We start from the raw sequence: 26,827 nt of genomic DNA, 5'->3' as shown, positions 1-26,827 counted from the left end.
TTTTGTTTATTTATTATTTTGCTTGTAACTCGGAGTTCAGTCAACTGTTCGAGTTACTAAATGTGGACGTTCAACACAAACAAAAATGTATGTTGCCCGTAACTCAAAGTTCTGTTAATTGTTAACATCGAGTGACAATTAGGGTGTAGTTTTGCAAAAGTAGGCGTGTTTCTAAAATATGGGCGTGGACATTTTTGTAACACAATGTCCGTAACTCGAACAATTCATCTCTGTATGCGCGAGAATTAGGTCCAAAGCGCGGTAAAGTCTCATGGGTAGTTTGTTTGTAAACAACAATACGCTATGGCCGTTTGCCGTTGCAATTTTATGTTTTACAAATTTCAATTTTGAACCAAATAAACATAATTTTGATAGAGAAAACTTCAGATTTACTCACATTTCTTTTCTTGATGATCTTCACTGTTTGCTCCAAAGCTTCTTTGGTTTGCGACTTATTTCCTCTGTCAACAAATACCACTCCGCACAGAATACTCGCCAGTCCAAATGTTCCGGCATATTTCAACATCTTCTTCATAAGAATCGTGCACCGAGCTGGCAGGATTTCCATCATGGCTGACAAAATACAGATACAACATTTTCAGACATCACAGTCGTAGTGACACGTCGTGTTTTATAACAGTGGGTCCCATGCGGCGCGTGAATAAAATTCGGTTTGTTTACATGGAATTTAAAAGCGCGCTGCACTACGACGGCACGCTTGAAATATGACGAGATTGATGCGATCAACTTTCGCTATATTTTACACATCTGTGTGTTACAGTCTGTGAGACATCAGGCACAATCTATAATTGTGGTTACATAGTATATGCGTCCACTCGTATTCAATTATATCCCGGGAAGTATCAGCACAGGGAGCCCAGGAACTATGATAAACCGTACGCACTCCCTATGAGCGGGGAGGGGGGGGGGGTATCGGTTGGTATCTAGTGTAAGAAATAGACAAGGGATGAAGGCTCCAGCCAGCTCATATTTTTTAAACTCGAAAAAACAGGCGAAAAGAATGAAAAATAAAATCTATAAAAAATACCAGGTTGAAGAATATTAGTTGCTCCTTCAAATTTCGTCTAAGCCTTACCTACATTTTACCTATATCTGCAGAATAAATCAAGAAAACTACACAAACGAACCACATCGAGGTCACGACTCGGTTAGCCTTGCTTGGTTTTGTAACCAGTCTTGTGATTAGTTGTTGACAAATGCTGAACAGGCCACGCCTCCAACTGTGCCATGCGTTCGGGCAAACCGTTAGGAATTCCTAAATGGAGTCAATTTGTGTAGTTTTCTTGATTTATTCTGCAGATATCGGTAAAATGTGGGTAAGGCTTTGGCGAAATTTGAAGGAGCAACTAATATTCTTCAACCTGGTATTTTTTTTAGATTTTATTTTTCATTCTTTTCGTCTGTTTTTCGAGTTTAGAAAATGTGAGCTGGCTGGAGCCTTCATGCCTTGTCTATTTCTTACACTAGATACCAGCCGATACCCCCCCCCTCCCCGCTCATAGAGACTGCGTACTACAGTTGATTATAGTTCCTGAGCTCCCTGTGGTATCAGCAGAAATGACGATCATTATGAAATGTTCTTCCAAACAAACACTATACAGACATTTCAAGACGAAACATTTTATTAAACATGTGCATCACTGCTTTGAAGTCTATGTAGCAAACCCATGGTACTGTGGAGTATTCTCACAATATATATTTAAATTTTGTTCATCTTATTCTGTTTTATTTTAACTATGATCCCGCTCTTGTGGGTTTTCGTGATTATCACTACTTATTAAAAAAAATGCCAGCAAATAAATAGTACATTCAAATAAATAGATAGATAAATAAACAAATATAATATATATAATCATTTGTTTTAAATGAAAAAAACAACAACAGACACTGAAAGCCTATTTTACATAGATTGGGTATTCCCACTACCTGCCACATTTCAAGCTGTGGTGTGCCTTCAGACTTAGTTTCCTAACCTGTTTAAATCAATCTCTTTACATAACTCAATACTCACCCATATTATCTAAGCTACTCTGGTGGTTACATATTATAATATACGGAGTTTCTGATTGCAGACGTTCTATGTGACGTACATGAAGCTTGATTCCAAACAGGTGTTTAACTGAATTCCGTGCAATTACAGCTGCCCACCTATTAAGCATGGATGACAAAAAATAAGAACAGTCAGATGTTTTCAGTATATAGTGTTTTTTTATTTGCTGTTTTCATCAACTTGTCTTGAACAACCACGGGTTCATACATGTATAAACAACGCCATAGTCATAGCAGTTTCTTTACCCCAAAAGTAATATTCGAAAGTTTTATCGATCTTGTTCATGTCTTCTCGAAAATTAAAATTTGCTTGTAATGTTAACTTTAACTTTGTGTAGCTAATGTGCAAATGTCTACTGTACAACGGAAATGCGTGACTGTGTCGTGCGTGTGTAGCTAATGTGCAAATGCCTACTGTTCAACGCCGGGAAATACGTGGGGAAGAGTTCCTTTTGTACCCCCATCCCTAACCCTAACCCTAATTTTAACACTCCCTGTTACCCAATTCATTTGTATATGCCCCCTCTAACTATAGATGTCCTTAGGAGGGGCATGTACAATTAAATGGGGAGTGCTGGAGGGTAGGGGTATGGTTAGTGTTACGTTAGGGATGGGGGGTACAAAAGGAACTCAATTTGTATTTGTCGCTATGCTGCACATTTATTATCGACAATTATTACGTTTGGAGTAACTCGGCCTTTTATTCACCTTTACTTATAGTATTGTGCGCTGTCGAAAAAGTTGAAAGAACTTGACCCATGATTCACCCCTCACTGGTAGGGCTGTATGTTGCATTGCTTTGTAAATAAATGTCAATCAGCTCTCGACTTCCCATCTCATCTAAAGAATATGTCGTCACTACTTATTTGTTCTAGACAAGCGCTTGTAACTTGGGGAGTAAACGATGCTTCACGCGACAATTACGCGTTTATGCTGACATACATTTACAAAAGAGCACTCCACATATCTTTCGATATTATTACGGCGTCTCGACAGTGACGTCAGGGTCAACGAACTTTCAAGGGCTTACTAGGTCACGATTGAGTATATAATACATTGACGTCCTGATTTCCCCGCCAGTTGCTCCGTCTGTACTCATCCATCCCGGTGTGCTGAATACTAACAGGAGGAAAGAAAGAGTACCTAAATTGTGTACAGACGACTTAATTGTCAAACACCTTACCCTGAATTGTCTACGTCACCTGGCTTCAGCAGGCATAGCGGCAAGATTAAACATCCAATGACCATGTAACAGCTGTTGTACATAAAATACTTGACATGAAATCGCAATGTTTGACTGTAGACAACGCTAGCAGACATCAACAAAAACATCAACACGGAGAGCGCATACAACAACGTGCTGATGACAGTAGCCGCCATGTTGCTAAAGTGACGGCGTAAGAACTCCAACGACTTGTTTCGTCACCTTAACGTACAGCCGCGCCATTCCGGTATATGTTTGCCACCCCCATGTGTATTTTGGTACGCCGAAACCAGGCGGGGTGTGGCGCATTTAATGAATTTCCACTAGCCCGTACAAGATGTGACGTATTCACCTATCCAATGACATGCGTTCCCGTTCCCGGTACACGTTTAATTATACGTTGACCTAACAACACACACAGCGTAATTCACTTATTATCTAAGATTAAATTCGTATACTACCTTGATCAGATACCCTCCCCTAAAAGTGTCGTGTTCCATAAGAAATATGTTAGCCTGTGTGTTTTCGATCACAGTCAATATTACTACTTGCGTGTACATGCTTCAAATAACATCATCTACAATATTCTACTAAACAGGCTACTGTAAATTACTTCATTTTCGCTGAAGGAATGATTCAGTGAAAATAAAATCCAGCGAATATACCGTTTTCCCTATATTTTACATTCAACTCGTCAGAAATCAGTGAAAATAAATTCCATACAAAACTCCCCAGAAGTCTTTTCAGCGAAAATTAATTCCACCTAAAATAAAGTATTTTACAGTAACTTCTACACACGACATAAAGAGGTTCAAACACGCGTACAATCTTGATCATAGATTTCCGTCCTCTGCACCAAAACAAAGTTCACATGATTTATTGAATTATGCCATACACAGCGTCTTCGGTTTAATATATTATATTAGTGACGATAAAGCAAAAAGTACATTTTTAGACTTCCATGAAATCCCACTGTTGTGAAAGACAATAATTTCGTCGGATGAACTATCATTTAACATTCATGTGTCGTTCTAGGCAAAAAGGTCATCCCTGTATTGTCAAAGTAAATGAGATGGGCAATACCTTTTATCCAAGTACTGCCAGTTTCCTGTATTGTACAAACGACACGGTTAATGGACTCTTTGATTCTGTTTACTGACGTGGCCAGTACTACGTTTTGTATTGTATAATAATATGCATGTATAGTCTAGGAGATGGGTAATGCTTCTATAACAAAGATACCATAATTACATCATGTTTTACCTAACTGAAATGATGACCGAGTGAATCACAAACGACAAACTTCATGATGAAAATTGTTTTAAGAAAAATAGCACACTTGACCAAGGTGACATTAATGTTACACATCTACTTGAGTTCATATGTCATAAATCCATATTAATGCTATACAAAAATCGTCTGGTGGTTACCATGGTTACAATTTGGCTACGGCACAGTGAGCACAAATACATTCGTTGTTAATCTTTAACTCGAGCGAATTAACATATACACCGTGAAAATAAATAGCATAAACATAACTGAACGTCCCTCGAGTTCACAAGTTAAAGCACCTTATCGTCTTCGATATGGTCTCAAACATAGGCATACACCACATGCAGTGTTTGCTACAGTATCCTTCGGACCGTAGTATAGGCCATTTATATAATGTATCTTACGATTATATGTATGCTGTCACGTGTTTCTCAATAAAATGAAACACATACATAATGTCATCAAACTATCATTCTAAGCGCATGCTCGGTTGCGTCGGGTGAATGACACCACGCGAGTTCAGACAAAGTATCCGTAACGATGCTCGATGTATCGTATTATGTATCATATACAGTATCTTTATTTATTGTCACTGGAAGTATCGAGTATCGCTGGATATAATTCATATATCTTGGTATATTAAAAAATATAATGTTACTAAACTAAATAAATATTTAGAACTATTTGCTCAAGACTAAAAGTAACCACATTTGGGCGATATATCCAAGGCAAGACGCGACAAATTTCACTCAATCGAACTCAGTATGTCAGTCATATTCCTAGGAGGTGGGGCATGCTTATCGCGAACATTATGGAACTTTTACCGCTATGTGCTTGCGCAAAAACAATGTCTTGAACTTGTACGCAACTTATTTTTTTGAGAAGTCTTTAAAAAGATCAAAAGCTTTTAATTGTCCATTTTCGGCTTTTTATACAGATATCTGTATTGATGGGTCGTAAGATGACAAAATAGTCTATCATGAAATTTAACATTGTGAACTAATATTAAACAATTACATATAATTTAATATATGTTAATTTAATTAAATAATTTAATTTCCAGAATGATACTACTTTTTCCTTTTATACAATGGGATGTTATCTCCCATAATGCATGGCATACATGAGCAGTAACATGCTCAGTAGTGTAAAATTACATTTATAATTTACTATACTAATTTACTATCTGCGTGTTTTGCTGTTACCCCAATAACAGTATTAAATTTCAAATGATAAAAAGGTGTTTATAAACTGCACATATTAATCGGCTGATTTGCATATTAATCTAATAAATCTATTTGAAATCAAAAAATCTATAAAGCAGCATGAGTATGCTGAGGCAGAGGCGGTTATAGTTTTTAAATTTACATCACACTGGCACAGAAGCACTATCATCTCTAGTTTTTATTTTCAAATAGCATTCCAAAATACTACCCAGCAACTTGTACGTCTAATATATTCGTTTTATTACTTGCAAAATTTATTCCTAATTGTATAAGTCCCAAATAGTTGCTCGCCCATGTTGCCTCTAAGTTTTCCCTTTGTTTTATAATATTGAAGGAGGGGTCATTAAAAGGGGGGTAGTCAGTGATAATTCATTTTCTATTTCTCCAACCAACAGAAGTCCAACAGAAAACAGCAAATGAAACAGAGTAGAAAAAATAGTATGAAGAAAAAAATGAGGAATCGATACAAACAGGATGGCGACATAGTAACGGTAGACCAAATGAAAAGATTAAGGTAGGTATAGGAAGTCGTATTTATTCATGAGCCAAGAGATACACAAAATCCAACCTAACTCGTACAATAAATTACAAGCGCTAAATGTACATTAAATATGTATTTTCTTCATGGATTTTATTTTGCTTGGTGGTGGTGGAATATACATAAATACAAAAAAAAAAACATTACACCTTAATGGAAAACCATCGTGACTGTGAAGGAAAATAGTGTCACTTTTATAGCTTTCATAATTTTTAACTTTGTTCATTCAACTGAATTCAATTAATAAAAAAAAATGAATACATATACAATTATTTTAATAAATTTCCTAAAAAATTTATAATTGTATGTAATGAATTCATCAAACTAGCTAACTATTGTCAACATTCTTGAGCTGACAAGTTATTGAAGTAATCTATAAAAATACTAATTACAATATAATTCATTAAAAACAAATGATTACATTCTGACAAATACAATACCTGGAAAATTAATTTGAACACATTTCTAATTAATTTAAACGTGTGACTAATGAATGAGGTTGTCACTGTATTATTTTTTACTGAAAGCCTAGAAACATGCACATTTTGATGGTATTTCCCTGTAACCACATCGCATTCAGGCATTGTATATTTATTTAATGATTGATTGGTTAATTAATGTTTCATAAAATATGATAAATAATAAATCTAAATTCCAATTTTGTACTGTTTTTGAAAATTTAGTTATCACGTAAAATTCAACAAGGGCTGCGAAATGCATGTGAACATATTCTTAATGACAAACATATACATATAGGAAATGTTGGAAATGTGGGTCAGTTGGACGAGACCGACTAATTTAGTTTCGGGCCGGCAGTTTTGAAAACCAACAAGCCTCTTGACCGATACAAAATACATTCCATAGTGTTTAAAGTAAACAGGTCCTTCAAATATATAAAAAACAATTTACGAAAACAATGAGTATATTCAGATGTTCAGGACACAAGTTGTAGTGAAATTAGCTATTTAAAAAAATACATAAATTAAGCATAGAATGTTGTTTAGTGTGTAAAACAGTTCAAATTCGGACAACTTACGCCAACGTTTAGGGCAACCCTGACTGAGGTTTTTCGCTGTGGGGTTTTCAGTGATTTGTTGTGAATCTTTGTTGTGAAGTGTATTCGTTTGTGCACACTGAACGTCTTTATGAATAATTAATGACATCACGTAGCGTTCTGTGACGTCATTTGTGAAGTACAATATTGACTCAAGACATTAAGTGTGAAAGGGAAATCAACGCTGTCATGTAGCTGTTGTGTAGAGGCGATTGCATTGTGTCGTATCTATGCTGCATTTAACTTACATGAACAAAATAATAAATTATTTCATTAATCAGAACTCAACTCGAGAGAGAATATCAGAGATCTGAACATGCAAACACGTGTTTTTACATAACCCTGCAAATATAATGTGAACATTCTTTTGGATTTCACACAGGAAGTGAAATGGTTTTATTCAATTCTTCAAAGAGAAGTTAACGTGAATATACATTTGAGTGTTTTCGGGCATGTTTAACTAATTCGTTCCAATAACGTATTTTAATGGCAATATACATTACAATATAGTATGCCAAGACAACTAAGACACAGCATGAAAGTGATGTTGTTATCAAGGTAAAATTTATAAAACAGAATTATTGTATTGCATCTTTAAAGTAGCAATACCTTGAAATATGCATATCAAATGCGTCTCATCATTTAGATTGTCTGTGTGTAATCACCTGAAGACATGAGTTGCATTTTTATCTTCCCATCCAATGTGAAAATAGCATTTGTGTCAAATTACATCCGAGTATAAAATAAGACTACAGCTGCTTAAATCTGTCATAAACGGACACCTTTTCGAAGCGGACGCTTTCTCGAAATGGGCTTCGGATTCTGACTGATATATTCTGTACAACGCAATCTGAAATTATTGTGCATTGCATAGGACAATTACCACCAAAGCTGATGGTGTTTGCATGGTAAAGTCGACAATTGTTCTTGAATTAGTACGTCTCCAACGCTAACGTGTGAATCTAGTCGTTCTCCAAGGCTATATAAATACATTCGTGGAGAAACTATATATTTATAACAAATAGTAATGCTAGCGATAAACCTCTTTATTTGATTTCTCAATTTTTAAATTAGAACCAATCCACATGCAAATGTCCAACTGTCCGGGAAGAAGAAAAGAAAACTATTAAAAGGTTTGATGAGAACACAGAAAGATCGAGACTCGATGGATGGTAAGATATATAAATATCAGAAATAATAAAATATAATAATAAATATAATGTAATTTGGGGTCTCTTGAAATTATGGCTGGAATATGGTGGTACCAAGGTGCGCTCAATCCTCTCAAAACTTCGTATCATTTATTTTATATCGTTGTATTTTGTTTGATGTGCTTCGACTTATACTTCCGTCAAGAAGATATATGCATATAAGTATGCTATATATCGTATATATTATAGGTAGCTATGGCAATACATCATGTAAATGTCAACACTAAGGAATAAGCATGTCATACGGGCCATAGTATTATATTTGCGTATTTCGTGTATGTTTCTTCTGTTTGCCTAAGAAATGATAAACTATTAATTTAACAAGATTTATGGCCACAAAAGTAATATTCTGTTTATCTAATTAACTATAAGCTACCGTTCAGACCCCCCCCCCACACACACACACGCCAATACAGTTGTATAATTCAAATATATTATTGTGATTTTTGATTTACGGGTAAGTAAAACGAAATTACATTAACGGATGTAACTGATAACTTTTCCAATGAAATCCTTAGCACCCCGTTGGCAGGCCAGTCACACTGGTTCTCACCACAAGAGGTTACGATCCCCCCTGCCAAATGCTAAGTACAACTGAAACTAATATCTACATATTTACATGAAACATTGTCCACCTGTGCGGATCTATTTGTGCAGGAGTTTTACGACCGTATGCCCTTACTGACGTCAACCGAACTTGTTATGTGGGAAGTTGGCACCCAAGGCTCACAGGTGCTACACCTTACCCAAGGGTGACCTGGAGGTAGTTGCGGCAAAGGGTAACCTCATTCTCCCGAGTACAAAAACTCCGCAACCGGATGCAATTTTAACGTCGTACCCAGGACATTACTAACTATTAATTTAACAAGATTTATGGCCACAAAAGTAATATTCTGTTTATCTAATTAACTATAAGCTACCGTTCAGACCCCCCCCCCCCCCCCACACACACACACGCCAATACAGTTGTATAATTCAAATATATTATTGTATGTAATGCGTTTGCTTGTATGTTATCTTTGTATTAGAAACGCCACTCGCGATCGACAGTGTTAGTTTTGGTCAGAGTGGAGTAAATTTAGAAGTGTAAACCCACACTTTCGAGTGGGTGTTTCAGACTTGTAACGATTCAACAAAAGTTGCATTGCTCCATGCAGAACGTTCTGTGGCGGTTAATTTACATAAATACATAAGTCGGAATTATGCTTTGCCATTTGCTCATGGATAATGTATGTGACATTAAAATGACGATGGTAATTCATCGATTTGCCAAGAATCCACAGCGGAATCCACAATAGTTCAATCATTAGGGACTCTGGCGACTGTGTTTGATGTTGTGGGATGGGTTTGAATCCTAAACATTGGCCAACTTGCTCAATAGTTGAGGAAGAACTCTCCAGACGTTGCACCCTTACTACAGGTGAACAGTATTTGTAACATGTTTTCTTACATGTAACCTTTGTAATATGTCTGCTTACACGTTGGCTTATCTTTTTTCACAGTGGATTTTGTTTCTCCTAAACCGAAGACAACAACTCCCAAGTCAGAGAAAAGCTCAGCCGACAAAGATGTGGAAATGTCTGAAAACAATTCGTAATTGTTTGGAATACGCTCAACTCTCGTTTTTTCATGATATATTCTATTTATGTCAAATAGTGAAAGTGAATTCATGAAATACCATTATTAATCTTTGGTATTTGTGTTATGAAATATGAAAATAAATACTACATATACTTTATAAACTAGACATAAAAATATGTAAAGCTTTATGGTCGTTACCAGCCTGGGGTATCTTCATCACTTTTCAGACAGTTAAAGGACGGTGGTCGTCGCGCTGCGCATGTGCGACATTTGTGTTGATAAATATTGATTTTCTCACACTCCAATGCGTTTCTAAAGGAAGTCACAAGTATGAGGTTCGACTTGGGCACGACTTGCACTAATTACCGCCAGTGACTCCTTCGACACCTTCCAATCGCCCAAACAATACCTAATTAAAGCTTGGTAGCGTCTCAGTTTGTAGTCGTTCATCTGCTCAACAGTCAAAGTTGCCATCTTTGCTTATATGAGACCCATATATCTCGCACATGAGTGGCGCGACGACTACCGCCCTTTAACATTTGAAAATGTACTCTTTTAAAAATGCAGAGCTGGATTTCGATGTCGGCTAAGCCAATGGCAGATAATGAGATAAGGGTGTGTGACTGGTATGATGCGGTGAATATCGCGCGATCACGGGAAATCAAGACGTAACTCAGGCATAATGCGTAAATAATTATGTGTGTGGATGAGAACGAAAAGTTCATGGGTTGTAGGTGTCTGGGTTGACAAACTTGGCAGGAAACAGCGAGTTATATTGTTATTCTACAAGTGTACGTGAATTTAGCGAATTTCACTTATCAACGAAAAAAAAATTAAAAACTAGCGATTAATTAATGCATTTACAGTTTCTACATTTGGTACGAGTTGTTTCCCGAGGGTGCATTTTTATCTTGCCCGTATAATCAAAGATGGAAATAAAAGGTATATAAAGGGGAAAATGTCTGTCGTCGTTGTTGTTAATGTGTGCACAATAACGTTTACTAATTCTATTCCAAAATATCATGCAAAAATTGAGAAATCTGATAAAATATTTTGACTGTTTCTACTTGACTGATCCCGTTCAAAGGTCGCTGATCCCAGAGGTAATATGCATTGTTTCATGTGTTCAATGAAGTAAATCATTTATCTTGTAATAATATCCTTGGCAATGTATCTCCAAAATCCCATGGGAATACTAGACTGGGTTTCAAAACCAACTTATGGAGAATTTTTGCACAGTCTGATACACATTTGCAAACCTAAAATCTTTACAGAAAACAAAATGTCAGAAAATCAATATAAGCACTCCTATGACCTGGAAGCCAAACTTTGATCAAGATCTGAAGCTAATAGAAAATCTGTTTAGTCCAAAGTTATTAAATCAAAAATAATACATGAAAAGCAAAACGTTGCATCCACATTTTGAAAAGAAAATTGTACTCAAAAATAGGTATTCTGTATTTGACAAACAGTCCATTCAACAAATGAAAATTCACAGGAATTTGTTTCAGCTATTAGAACAGAATGATAGCTTTTATAATAATAATTTAAACACGCACTTCAAAAACAAAGATTGCAGTGTTTGAAGACTCTGAGAAGGCAACAGTACTGTTGACTCCTCTCTCCACTGGACACGAACTAACTATTTAAGTTGATTTGCATACAAAGCAGAGCCTGTAACATGATAGCTATTCATAGAGGGCGTTTTTTTACTTTTCAAATATTACAGTAGTCACAATGAATATAATAAGGTAGTTCATATTTATCTCAGTAATTTATCTCAGTCAGACACCTGTACAAAATACTTGAGCAAAAGCAGCTATGATTTTCTGTTATCTTGCTTGTTCTACGAATCTATTCACGTCTAAATGCAGTACGTTTTTCTGAGATGAGACATTTGTTTTTATACTAAAATATCTGAATTACTTTGAATAATGCTGGAAATTGTCTCCCTTAAAATAATCAAACAAATTAGGCACCAATGTTTTTGTAAGATATTTACATCTTTTAAGGACATTCGGTAGACTGATTCCCCACTGTTGGTTCAACCCCAAAACTTGTTTGTATTCAAAATTAATTATGACTGCATATTTATGTTGAAACAAACTATGATAAAGGGAATTATATTATATAACAAAAGGCACGGTCACCAGAGTTCAACTACTTTTCATGTTTGAGCAACACTTTCTGTTAATAATAATTTCGATAACCTACTTTATATTAATTATTATACAAGGGCAAATGACGGAACCCATCCATGGCATATGGGTAAAGTTGCATATCATTTTACGAATGTGGAACTACCACCCCGAGCAATATATACACCATCAAGAAATTGGCCGCAGTATATAATTTTTTAAGCACTCTAAACCCCTGTTTGTTTAAGAGATAAGATGTGATTTGATGTATCATCGGGGAGTAAGTCAAGGAGCGCCCGGTTATCGTGTATAGACCCCATGTCACCAACTGTAAACAAAACACTCTTACGTATCCTAGAACGGTATCATTTATGAGTTCGACGAAGTCAGTGCGCCATTGCTTTTTAAGTCACCCCCCCCCATAACCCCCCCCCCCCCAACGCTTGCCCCTCCGATAACCTAGTGACACAGAGCATGTGATGTTAAGGGATTCAATGAGATCGTGGTATGACCATGGGATAATAGTAATCATGTAGGTCACATTGTATACCAACATGGCGGCTACCGTCGTCATTACGTTGTTCTACGTTCTCCCTGTGTTGTTGTGTGTGTTGATGCCCGTCATTGTCGTATACTGGCGAACGCTGCGGTTTTACGTAAAGTATTTTCTGTACAACAGTTGCTATATGGTCATTGGGTGTTTAAGTATACCGTTTTGCCTTCTGAAGCCAGGTGACGTTGATAATGGAAGGTAAGTTCATAATCGCTCCTCACAAAGCCCCCAAATCAATGGCATGTTTAGAATATTTAACCACTATGCCGAGTAGGGAGGGTATATGGAACAGCCTCAGTTGCCCAATGACCGTACACTTTGACGATCCAGAACTAGCTCCGTCAAATGATCATCCCTTTTCTACACACGCCTCAGACTACTATATAAAGCACACTCGAGCTGACTGTGGGTGTATTATTATTGGATCTGCTATAGTATCAGTGGATCAGATATGTGTATCATGTCACAAAAGTTCGTTGGCCTTGGCCTCAATGTGTTGGACATCAGCCAATTTACATTTCGGTTTACACTATATGACGTTGTTAACAAAACCCAGATAAAAGAGCCGTGCTACTAGCGCGGTAAGTGGCTCCCGCGGTAAGTGGGTTTCGTACTGGGTGGGTCTCGCGGGGAGTGGGGCTTTGTCGCAGTAACTAGTCCTTTCATCGTTGTTGAGAATTAAAGTTTTATGTTTCTTTAACAACTTGCGCTATTCTTGGAATACCATCCTCAGAAGCTATAAATTTGCCCATATGATTTGTGCAGTTCCAAAATAAGACCCATGCTCTGATAATGCCCATAGTTACAAAGCCCAAGAAACATTATCATTATGATCTTATTGGTGTTGCAAAGGATAGTTTAATATTGTTTATTAAAATTAATAATCTCCATAACCGTTTTCCAATATAGATAAATTATAGTACGTAACAAATGTATAACTCAGTCTCGACAATGAAATAAAGAAATGTATATATATATAAATTTACATTATTATTAATGCAATGCAATACAATACAACTAATTAAAATTGAAAGAAATTGCAATATAAAATATTCCGTAAGTAACATTTCTCACGGTCAGTGTTATTTACGAAAATATTTGTTTATAATTTTATAAACTGGCTTGGCAATTCCCACCCCAATTAGATATAATGTGTACATATTTTAATAAATAAAATTAAAGATACACTAACAAAAATGAAATATTAATTATTTTATTATATAATCTGCACAAAAGTAATCAATATTTTTTCTTGCTAGAATGATGTGTAACTTCCTATGGGAATCCTGATAAATTTCACAGCTGGCGATTTAGCAATACCCGTATCATAGTCAACTTCTTGTGAATTTGATTACCTAAGGTTTTTAGGTTCATGTGCTGCAAGTTACAGAGCACATACCTAAGCAGCCGACCCTCAGCAAATAATGAAGCAGAGGAATTTTCGATGTCGAAATCGCGAAACTCTCAAAATATCTTAAAAGTGAATATTCGTGGTGTATTTTAAGTCTAACCGGACCGGAAGTGGGAATTTAAGTCTAAATATCCAAACATATTTTAGTATAAGGTAGTAAATATTGTTGGAACATAAAAATGTCAGATATATAGATCCAGAAGATGATGCTTGATTATGATGAATTAAAAAAGTTGACCTTCAGTCACCTATATCTGATCGTCTAACGAGAACTTATTGAGAGATATTGCTCTGGAACAGCAATAATTAAAACAAAATGGCCACCAGTCGGCCATTTTGAATACATCTGTATTTCTGTGACATGATGTATACTGAATATATAAAATTTAAACCGCATTCATCGGCCATTTTGAATCCGATCTGGAAAAACAAAATGCTGTGCATCAATGTCCAATATATGCACAAAGTTTGAGCAAAATCCAGTACAAAAATGGCCACCATTTGGCCATCTCGAATCAGATCGTGAAACAAATTGATGTACGAGCATGTCTAAGATATAGGTCCGGACGCGCAGACACACGGACGCACGGACACACACACCTATATTTTAGACATACTTGTACATCAATTTGTTTCATGATCTAATTCAACATAGGTGTAGGAAAACCAAGTTCAATATTGGTGCACTTTACATGCATAAATAATGAGATATTGAGAAATTGTTTTTTTCAGTTAAAACGTTTTGTTTTTAATTAAAGAAAAGTAATTTTAATGTTTTGAAATTCAATCCCCCTAATCTGTATCAAGATTTAATCAGAAAATCTATGGTGTAATAGTTGTTTTGAAATCCTTGTTGTGTGATTAGTATACATTTTCATCTTATTGGAACCAGCGCCATCTTAAGTTCATTATAGAAAAATGCCTTTGTTTTTACTCAAGTTAATATTTTACCTTTGTGAAAAAGTCACTGTATGGTAATTAGATCTGTTCAAAGTTTATTTCAAACACATTTTTCAACATGTGCTTAACAGTCTATACTGTGAGCAGTAATCTTCTCAAATAGCTGCAGTGTTTAAAACCTTTACACTTGTCTTTTTTTATGTATGGGTATTGTCATCGGTACAAACACATTTTTCTTGATTTTTTGTAGTTATTTTCTTAAACATGTAAAATTATATCCTATTAAGTCACATAAGATAATTTAATACTGTAAGTTGGCATATATAGTAGCCGTTAACTGAGCAGTATTTGCTAATTTCCAGACTATTAAGTTAACTTTGCACAATTATATAAGTGTCATTTCAATATTATCATTATTTAGAATGCCTCGACTTAAGAAAAAGAGTTTAAGACTAAAACGTGAACAAAATCGTAAATACGTACAGGAAATAAGAGCATGCGCGTCACAGCCTCATCAGTACAGTAAACAAAAAAAACTTGAAGTAAATAGTGTAATATTTCCTCATGTAATAGCTTACGAAACATGCATCTGTAGTTAATACAGTCCTCTGAATTTTTAACAAAGAAATAAAACATCTGCATTACAGGGCTAAAAATACACACAACAGTAGAATGCCCATTTTGAAAACAAATTACAGCAAGTCTCAGAAGTATTGGGGCAGTCAATTTGCAAACTCGATAGCGAATTGGATATCTGCTTTGGTTTTCACTATATCACTGGCGCCGTCTATTGGTCACGCCCACTATATATAATATAATCTATATAACAGTAGGGCCGGTCTTACAGCTGGATGGGAATTTTGCATTCAAATATACCAGAGAAAGTGTTTTATGTTCTTCGTGTAATAAGGTGTTCGTATGCAAAGGATTGCCCACAAAAAACCTAATGTTACCCTGATTTTCTCCCTGATTTGTAGGAAACAGTTTTTCATCTTGACTCTTTATTTAGTTTGTGCTCACGATGGCTACCCCGGCCTATATAGTAAATATTGGTAGATTAATCGCATTCATCATATTATCGCTTGTACGCCAGCTGACTGTGGCTATTCTCAGGCTGACCAAGGAAACTACTTTTTATATTATCACGCCTCGTTCAGGGGAATCTAGGCATGTACCAGGTGGACGCGACCACGAGTCGCCGCCAGCGATATTCAAAAACCAACTGTTTAGTCAAAACTAAAGCAGTTAGCCAATTCGCCAGCGAATTTGCAAATTGGCTGCCCCAATACTTCCGAGACTTACTGTAAGAATTATTTACACTAGACCAGTCTATAAAGTCCTCGAAAATTATCAATTAAATAGTCAATTAGGAGTGGACAGTCACATTTGTAAGTAATACTCAGTGGGAAACGTTTCGACCAAGAATATTAGTGAGTATTTTTATGAGCGCAGAAGATGTAGCCACTCAATGATCCATCCACGACGAATTATCGTAAACACTGTAATATGTGAAATTATTTTCAGTGCCCAAAATGGCATCGGAAAATGTAATGGTTTTTACCAAACATAAAACTACCTGTGCATTCCAATCCCCAGTGTCGAGTACTTTATGTAGATATCAAATATATTCATCGTAATTGTCCCCACTGTCAGTAGCCATATACTAGTACACATCGACAATATCTGATTCATTCAAATTATTTGATTCCATCAATTTTCCAATCTGATTATATTGTAGTGACATTTGGGGATATGTGAACGATCCTCAAATTTGAAAAAATCAGAATCAATTTTGTAAACTTCTATTCGGTGTAAGTACTATCTCAGGCGATTTATCAGCTTGTTTGTGAATTTGGTCAATTTCTCTATATAAACTTTGCTTTAAAAGATGCTTAGCTACTGACTGAAATTACTACAAATGGGTGCCAATAGATGTTAATGTTAATTAATGTTTAAAAAGATTATCCGATCAACGTGTTATAACGTCCGGTAAATTGGGCGTGCAGTGTAAAAGTTTTTCGCTTTGGATTCAGCCAATGTGTGGGAGATCAAAAAGTCTGTTTCTTTCATAGATCACACAGTGAATTAAAGACTGTGCCGAACAAGTTTGGAACGACGACATTGTATCTTCCCACATACTCCCCAATATTTGACTTGCATTTATGTTTTCAAATTATATAGCTGCATTTTCGAGGATATGTTCTTCTCATAATCTGTTTATTGAAATAGGAAGACATGAACATGTTTGTTGGTTAATTATAAACTGCAAGTAAATGTGTTCATCGGCTTAATGGGTCAACAGCACATGTCCCATATTGTTGTATATAATAATTAAAAAAAATATCGATGTATTTGACTGTGCTTATTTTGTTACAAACATGCTTAGGTGGGCAGCTCTGTTTACACGGGAATCAGTTAAACACCTGTTTGGAATCAAGATTCATGTACGTCACATCGAACGTCTCCAATCAGAAACTCCGTATATTATAATATGTAACCACCAGAGTAACATGGATAATATGGGTAAGTACTGAGTTATGTGAGAGATCATCTAATTGGCTAATTGATGTCAACAGCGTAAGGCGTCCAAGTGTACGGCACAAACTCGGTACGGCCGTGACATGCAGACGATCCGGTACTTAACGCTGTATTGTTCCGCCATTCAGTGTTCGGAAAGCATATTTTACCGATTCGTTCTTGACATTTTGACGAACGTTATGTTACGTCAAATATATAATTGACGCACAAAGAACACAAAAAAACACAACGGCTGTTCTATGCAATCAACTTGAAACGTTCTTGCTCGCTACGATTGGTTGCCACTATGAAAAGTAACATGTCAAAATTGTCAAATGATTTGGCGGGGTGATTCAACTATTGTTATCGTATTTTAAAAACAATCGGTGATGCAGACAGCCATGCTTTGAATGACTAAAAGTATATTTGCAGTGCCAGCCAAACATTTTTTTTTACGAATCACCGACATCAACAAAAATACTGACATGAACGATCATGGTTTTGACAAAACATTGTATAACTGTCGTTAAGGTTTTTTTAAAGGGCGGTGGTCGTCGCGCCACGCATGCATATATATGGGTCTCATATAAACAAAGATGGCGACTTTGACTGTTGCGCAGATCAACGAGTACAAACTGAGTCGTTACCTTTAATTAGGTATTTTTGGGTGATTGGTAGGTATCGAAGGAATCAGCGGCGGTAATTACTGCAAGTCGCGCCCTGAGGTCAAACCTCATACTTGTGATTTCCATTAGAAGAGCGCATGGGATTGTAGGAAAATCAATGTTCACACATGCGCAGCGCGATGACCACCACCCTTTAAACATATTTTGTGTATTCGTTTAGCTATGATGGAAATATTGCCACCGCGGTGCACTGCTATTATGAAGAAGTCGACGAAATTCGCCGGAACTGTTGGACTGTTGTGTATTCTTTGCGGAGTGATATTCGTTGATAGAAGCAATAGGTCGCAAGCGAAACAAGCTCTGGAGGAAACAATGAAAATAATCAAGAAAAAAAATGTGAGTGACCATGATTTTAACACAGACCAACACCTTGGGGGACGGTGCACAAACCCTATACCATTATGATAGATGGAGTGTGATTTAAATAAATATCCTTTAGTCTAGGGTTTTTGCTATTTTCAGAGAGTAAGTAAAAAATAACGTGAGCGTAGAAAAGAGTGGTAAAAAGGCGATTGCAAGTAGCTATGTCGTGTATACCGTGACGTAATCTGCGCCACCACAGAGGAAGAAGCTATCCATAGGACGCTATATACGTCATCACATTAGCTGATTTTTCGTGCCATGGTTCTCGTTGCTTATAGGCTAAAGTTTGGATATTTCCGGAAGGTATACGAAAGGACAACACTGAATGTTCAGATCCAATGTTGCCATTCAAAAAGGGTGCGTTTAATTTAGCTGTTCATGCTCAGGTCCCGATCGTTCCAGTCGTCTGTTCTTCTCAGTCGAAGTTCTTTAGTTATAAGGAAAAAATATTCACACAAGGTAAGTGAGCCCAGCACGAATCACCTACGTGAAATATATAATGTGTTTCTGTGTATGCATTCAGTGGGTGCAACAGCCAAAAGTGGCATATAAGTATGTAATGCCAGTCAATACCAACAATAATTTTGTGGGTGAACATTTATACTGGTATATACCAAATTACTCATGGTGGCACTCAAGCACGCTGCACACGGCTAGTAAATAAACTATTAATAATATTCGACCACGACTCTCAGATTTTTTAGAGAGACGAATTGCGCTAGCATGGATCAAATGTTTCAAAGCGCTTAGCCGAGCGCGCTAGTCCTAGGTCTCTCTTCAATAAGATAGTCGAATAGTGAAAGAAGCATTGAAAACTAGTATTTTATAAATTTTGGTGCGTATCGTGCGTAAATTCGGGAGAAACGGACCCAAGTGGAGGTAGACATACGAATATGTCAACAGGTACAAGACACATTAATGCCTGTAATGCTCAAATCTGATTGGCTGTCATGGTCATGAGGTATAACAATAATGTGTAGGTACTTAAGTCCCCCCCCCCCCCGCCCGAATGCAATCGAAACACCATCATTGCGTACGCACCACAGATAATTACGCCAATATTTCATCATTTTATCGATGGTCATGTTTTTCTGGATATGTTTTGAATGTATGTGATATGAAAACAAAAATTACACGATAAATTAGGTTATTAAATATTCTAATGTATAATAACACAGTAAGATAACACAGTAATAACACGGAGAAGTAACATTTCGATTAACACTACTGTACACATTACGACTGTCAACGAGGGCGCCACCATTTTTCAAGGGAATGCAAAGTTTGCTATCATTTGCATAATATAAGTAAATTACGTTTTTGCTGTAATTGTAGGTAAATTTACAGTAACCGTGATGCCACACGTGGACACGTTTGGACTCACTTTGGAAGATGTACCGACATTAGCTGAGAAAACGAGACAATCCATGATAGATGTATACGAAGACACATCCCGAGATACGGACGCTATTAACAGAAATGATCACCGGTCATAACAACAACGTTGCCTGGTAACGCCCAACCACTGTAAATGTATACATCTATTGATTAACATCGCATTGATCCAAATGTTTCCATACTGAAGGTGGTGTATTATGAAACTGATGGATGGTGGTCCGGGCATTATAGTGCCCTGTCCGGCACGAGTTCTGTGGGTGTCCCTCTCAATAGCAATAAGCAGGAGTTACACTGTGACACTCAGGATTACTCCGTTCCAAAACACAACTTCTACTTGAACAACATTTTACAAAGTCATCTTATGGAAAACGAATCTTGCACCAAAACTCTGGAACAGTTTGACATGCAAAAGTGTGATTCGTTTTATGTGTTTAGGAAGAAACTGAAGAATCATGTATTTCAAGAAGCCTGCAACTATCACCAATAAATTTCAATTATTTATTTTTGTAATTCCTATCATTGTAAAGCTCCTCTGACTTTCTGGAATCATAGCGCTATATAAGTTTCAAATAATAAATGAATAATAATAAATAACAATAATCAATATTCATAAGTTGATCGTTACTAAAATTTTATTAAATTATAGTTAAGTTTCAGAGTTGTATTACATTGTGTGAGTTTCCACTGTGTTATTTTAAAGTCTACGCCACATTAACAATAAAGTGCTATCTTGAGTACATCAGACTGCAAGTGTTATTTAGTGAAAATGTTCCATAATATCCGTAGGGTTCGACCTACATGTCACATACCTGTACCAAACTGGAAGTTGAGCGGGCCCTCCCCCATCCGAAGCAATAATCAAGAATATACACATGTACACGATTTGATATAAGGGACGACGTCAAAAAATCGATGTCGGATAAAAAACTTAATTCCTTTAGTTTTTTTCCAAACCCCCTACCCCCACATTGATAAATATTGGTCATGGCGTCAGACTGCATTCACTATTAAATACAAATTGATAATCGGACAGTAGTATTGCATAGCAGTTGGTTGTCGGGTGGGTGTAAAAAGATTTTACAAATGCGCCTCATTTGACGCACAGATTTACACTCGAACCAAACCATTTTTCTGTTTTTTTCCCTTTTCGGTTATTTCTGTCCATGATTGGGTAGAAAAAAAATGAACTACAAATACTCCAAGATTTTTTTTGACTTCATTAAAAAATAAAATCGTTTTTGTAGGATGGAAACTTTTTGAGGTCAAAACATCCCACCCCCAAACTAAAGGAAATAAGTTTTTATCCGACATCGATCTTTTGACGTCGTCCCTAAGAATGTACTTGTTTACAACATTTACTTTAATCACTTTATTATTATGTTTTACGTCCTGACTCCGAATACAATGTTCAGTTAATTTTATTAAAATATACATGACTTGCGCTAGAAAGTGCAATCTGTTCCTAGAAGCCAAAGCATTACATTGTACAATAAATTACTAACTTTATAAACTTACTATGACCTTTGTGTTCTATGGCTGTTAGACGCGGAAAATCGAACCCGCTCAAGTAGAAATAGTTTTGAAATATTCACCAGAATACAAGATGAAATTTCAGTGAAATTAGTGTTTAATGTTTCTTTTCCAACTTCTAGTATATACGTTAACAGAATGTTTTTTATTCCCAGGTTTGGTGTATCACGTGCGCCATTTCACTACAATAACATTACCTTGCAAAACATAGTCCGCGATAAAATAGTTCGCATTTACGTTTTTACTGAAGTCTGCCATTTATAAATAGTTCGGATGTCACATAAGTTCTTTCCAATTTTTGTAATACATTTTCAAATGTAAACAAGTACAGGAAACTGGCCGTGCGTAGTGAGGTGATTGACCACAAAATTGAAGGCTACCTGTGGCAGAGGTACTATTTCGTAAAGCGCAAAGACCTATGGGAAGGAGATTAACTCCAAACACTAGTGTATGAAGTGTGGAGTTCGGGTGGTACTACTTTCGAAGACACCCATCAAAAAATTGACATTCAGGAGTTGTTTGTAGATTCTGCTTGTGTTACACCAGAAAGCACGGCACAGTTGAAGGCGTGGCCTGTTCAGAATGTGTCAAGAACCAATCACGAGACTGGTTACGAACCACTGCGAGTTCACGACACGGTTATCCTCGCTCAAGAACAAGAGTTTGAAATTACGTTTCCCGCCAAAATGTACTTACATTACTACAATTATAAATGAGTATAAGATACCCTGGATAAGATAAATGTAATATTCAAACAACTTATCGGTAGAACTTAGAAGTAATTCTTTTTTACCTCCGTGACGACGATGGTACAGTGTGACCACAAAGGGCAGCAGGCATTATATAACATCTCTGTACAGTTTAAATACTAGTATCATGCGTATAAAGTGCGTTTTTACGGCATGACCCTTGACCGTTTCAACTTTTCCGTTTTCTGTACATTTAAGCTGTTGTTTTTAATTTGCATAATCAAACACGTGCTGTTTATCCCAATCAGACTTAACTGATAACCAGGAAGGACAGCATTCAATCCTCAAACACCGGTGTTTTTACTGAGTGAGAACGAGAGCAGACAATTCAACATATCTAATATTTGACGCTGCTGGTCGCGCAAAGAGTGCCGGGAGTTTGTGGTTAAAAAAGCACCCCGATTCCCGAATTAACGCCAGACGCGATGTAATTCTATTTTTACCTCAATGGGCAGGGTAACCTACCTAGCAACGGTAGACATGCAACCCGGAAGAAGTCAGCGGCAGTTTTTAAAATATAGAGGAGTGAGTGTGGGCAGGTACAAACGAGGGCACTGCCAGCTAGAAGAACTATTTAACAGCTGAGAAACGGGGATTTTCAGTTGAAAAATATGATTTTACAGAGAAAATGGACTGAAATAAAGATGGTACGTGTGTGTTTCACAGATTCAATTATGATCGCGACATAGTTTTTTTTCAATTTCCAAAATACCCACAAGAAATATGAATATATTACGCTATTGTTAAAGATAATTTAAATAATTTGCATGCTCGTTATTGTTGCTTAGACAGAATAGTTTGCAAATTTTCAGAAGCGGGTACGAGTTAGTTTTAAGATGATGGCAGTTTTATTTCAAGCGAACTTTTACGTTCATGACAACATCAATGCAACTTGGTGACACCAGTTAGAAACAGTGATGTTCGGTACACTTCTCGGGCGTGGCCTAAGCTACGGGGCATGAATATGTACGCTAGCGATTACACTCATCTGCTTGAACTTTTGATATATAAATGTTGAGTTTTTCGGTCGAAACGTGCCGCGACAAGTAATAACCACGAGTTTAAAATGGCGGCTAATGTATGCAAAATGCCTGTCAATCTCAGTTTGAGTAAACGTAAATGTAAATCCCCTAGATGTTTATTCAATCTACAAAGCTTGTTGGTTTACAAACAGCATTATCGTTACGTTTGTCTAACCATGGAGGTAAAAAAAGAAAGCTCATGTCACGCCTGGTGCTATGTTTGTTACCCTTGTTCTGCATACGCTCAGTTCTTTCGGATAATTTCCGAAGTTTGTCGAAATGCTGAAGAATCATAACTTTGGGACATGATGTAAGACAGCGATGTTTGAAACCTAAGACCAGTCAGTGGATAGAGGGGGTTTGGGCCAGACTCGTAACTCAACTATATGCTACCTAAAATTACAATGCATTTGAATAAGTTATACATACATGTAACATCGTTTTCTTTTAATATAATATGTAATATAATGTGCAATGATAGTAAAACAACACAATCGAGAGCCCGAAAAACAGTAAGATCTGTTTGATTTTTTTAAATTCACTTTCATTTCATTTTAGTTATTTTTACTTGCCATGAAACAATACGCCTCACGTTTCCTAAACCAGTATGAAATTCATAGACATCAGTACTGGGCAGTAGTACAACCAAGTGGCCTGTAAAGAAAGTTAGCGACGGTTTTCAACTTATGTGTACAATCGACATAAGTTCTATCATAAGTTCACAAGATGTGTTCATTTTCATGACCAGTAATCGGGTAGTATGGAAATTTGAGGGCAATAGTAAATTCACGTTTTTTTACCGACTTGTGACGGAAATGTGAAGCCGGAGCTGTAGTATGGAAATTTGAGGGCAATAGTAAATTTACGTTTTTTTAACCGACTTGTGACGGAAATGTGAAGCCGGAGCTATTTTCCCACTTGTTATATAAGCAGTCTGGAAGAGTAGTGTTTATACGGAATGTGCACGGAAAGGTTCGTTCTCAGTTTTATTGTATACGAGACCGACGCAACGGAAACAGGCGGATTTTCTTCAAAACCGTTTAGCAACATTCTGGTTTTCTTGTTCACTAGTGGGCCATCATCAACTTAAATTAGTGTAGTTCCGCGTAATTTGTGCCCGACTATGTAATACATGTATTACGAAGCGTGCGATGTTTCAAATTATGGCATATGGAGCTAGCTCTGTGTTTGACACAAATGACCGAACAGACTAACGTGTACTTGGTTTGCAATTCAATAGTTATGTTAATTTTTTTTTGTTATATTTAAACACAGTCCCTCTATCCCTATCCCTATCTCTATCAAGCAAATTGTATGTTTATATCAGTTGTTGTTTTGTGGGATTAGCGGGACAGGGAGGAAGATAAGCATTCATTAGTGACAGAGAGAGCGGGAACAGCTCAATCCCATGGATTGCACCAAAGAATTACGGGACACTATTGTTGTTTATAAAGTTAATCTATCTTTTGTTATCCATTGTAATTTTAAACCAGAAAGTAAATTTGTTGTGAGATTAGGCTTAATTGGAAGTGCCCCTTTAAGGTTGAACTTGGTCAACTTATCTACAAATGTGAGAACAAAGTTTGAATAAATAAATTTACCAGCTGTCTCATATCAGAACAATAAATAAATAAATAACTAAATAAATAAATAACTAAATAAATAAATAACTAAATAAATAAATAAATAAATAAATAAATAAATAAATAAATAAATAAATAAATAAATAAATAAATAAATAAATAACATTTTTGTCAACTGAATTTTCTGTTGACAACAGAGATTCGATAACAATACAATTATTATTATTATTATTATTGTTATTATTATTATTATTATTATTATTATTATTATTATTATTATTATTATTATTATTATTATTATTATTATTATTATTATTATCTAAGGTATGAATCACAGGGGCAGCAGGCATTTTATATATATTATATATTATATCTCTGTACATGCATTGGTTTATTTGCTTTGTCAATGTTTATTTATCTGATGAACAACTCTGGTTATCAGTTAAGTATGATTGGCATAAACAGAATGTGTTTGCAGATGTTCCATGTATTATTTTAACTAGAGTATTTTATAATTAAATTACGGGGAATGTCTTGTTTTATTTATTTATTGGACAGCTTAAACCTAGTTGTAGTTGGGTCGGTTTATTGTGCTTGTTTTATTATTTCCAAAGCTTTAGCTTTGGGGAAATATATAATTTCCGAACTTTCGGAAATGATATAGTAGTTGTTCTGAAAACCGTCCCTGGATGGCAGACACCATCTGCTACTTATGTTATTTTATGCAGCTAACAGCATGGATGGTAATATGTCATGGCAAACGTGCAATCAGACTGTTAGATTTCATTTTGTATGTCATTCTAAGGTTGCAATTTTAGGAAAAGTATATACAACGACTAAAAATCCTGTTTTAATCGCTGGGAAACATGTATAATGTTGAATCAAGTTACTAAAAAGCGTTCTACGCATGCTCAGAAGACATTGACACGTCATTTCTTCAGAATTGTTTTAATTAAGTTGAACCAGGCACCGCTAGTTCTTGGTCAAGGTCGTGGTCATCGCTTGATGTAAACACCACGTGTCTAAAACACGGTCGACCATTCGTCCTGCTGCTGAGACAACGCCCCATCATAGTGTGCGATTTTGCACATAGTGCCGCGGCCATTTTGACTTGACTGGATTTACCAAACGTGTTTATTTGGAGCACTGTATCTTAAGAACTTTGTTTCAAATTTATGGTGAGTTATTTTAATTTGTTAAAATATTGCTGGTTACTGTATGATTATGTTTTGTTAGATTGCATTGATGAAGTATTCATTGTGGGTTTTTTTTAAGATGCGTTTATTACTTGGGCAACTGATATTTGTACATTCCGAGCGAAAAAAGGACGAGGCCAGAAAACGAACAATTTTCACCAAATCTTCCCAGCGATTAGATGGGATATTTCTATTTAGGAGCGCAGTTACTAGTGAGACCCAAAACGAAACAAACATTTACGAATTTTAAGTTTTATTACTCCAGAAGAACAAATACTCGTGGTGTACTAGTAATTAACTCTGGTGAGGAATATTCAAAGATAAATGAACATGGTACTTAAAATGCAACATTTTACTTCCCGTCTTTGCTAGTTTTCGGGCCCATAAGGTATTATAAAACTTTGTATTTTTTACCTACCCCCGGTATCTATATAATGATTTCGTTGAAAACATGATAATGCAGAAAATTGGAAAACTTTCTTAAGAGACATACATAAATGTTACCTAAATGTAAAGTTGAAAATTTGATACTAACACCAATTGTATTATTTGATTACAGATTCCAGGGGAACAAACATTAGTGCTGTAATTAGCCCCTGTTTCAGGCGCATCTTGAAAAGGGATG

The 26,827-nt window shown here is 36.1% G+C and overlaps 3 protein-coding genes across 3 annotated transcripts in view; 2 read left to right on the top strand and 1 right to left on the bottom strand.

Annotated features, from left to right (window-relative positions):
• LOC100373673 (28S rRNA/ribosome and sororin micro-cofactor-like) overlaps positions 1-10,330 on the top strand; it is a 37,808-nt gene extending 27,478 nt beyond the window's left edge. Inside the window, exons 2-4 of the mRNA XM_002736869.4 lie at positions 6,168-6,286; positions 8,439-8,536; positions 10,078-10,330. Of these exons, the coding sequence (XP_002736915.1) occupies positions 6,168-6,286; positions 8,439-8,536; positions 10,078-10,172 (312 nt within the window). The 3' untranslated portion in view covers positions 10,173-10,330. The remainder of the gene's footprint in view (positions 1-6,167; positions 6,287-8,438; positions 8,537-10,077) is intronic.
• On the bottom strand, positions 326-3,450 carry LOC102802723 (1-acyl-sn-glycerol-3-phosphate acyltransferase alpha-like). The gene is made up of 3 exons (XM_085492348.1): positions 3,254-3,450; positions 2,033-2,169; positions 326-573 (listed from the first exon to the last, which is right to left on the bottom strand). Exons 1-3 carry the CDS (start codon positions 3,448-3,450, stop codon positions 326-328), a joined length of 582 nt encoding a protein of 193 aa, XP_085348474.1.
• Positions 10,331-12,794: 2,464 nt separating the features above from the next.
• Positions 12,795-20,864, top strand: LOC100373819 (1-acyl-sn-glycerol-3-phosphate acyltransferase alpha-like). Its single transcript, XM_002736870.3, has 5 exons — positions 12,795-13,045; positions 17,545-17,681; positions 18,522-18,697; positions 19,003-19,183; positions 20,060-20,864. The coding sequence occupies exons 1-5, from the start codon at positions 12,849-12,851 to the stop codon at positions 20,218-20,220; spliced, it is 852 nt and encodes a 283-aa protein (XP_002736916.2). The 5' UTR covers positions 12,795-12,848; the 3' UTR covers positions 20,221-20,864.
• The last annotated feature ends 5,963 nt before the right edge of the window (positions 20,865-26,827 follow it).

This window comes from Saccoglossus kowalevskii, chromosome 17, assembly GCF_978046115.1.
Source record: "Saccoglossus kowalevskii chromosome 17, keSacKowa6.1, whole genome shotgun sequence".
In the NCBI taxonomy this organism is placed as follows: domain Eukaryota; kingdom Metazoa; phylum Hemichordata; class Enteropneusta; family Harrimaniidae; genus Saccoglossus; species Saccoglossus kowalevskii.
Note: the sequence above shows the minus strand (reverse complement) of the source record. Positions and strands in the feature narration are given on the sequence as shown.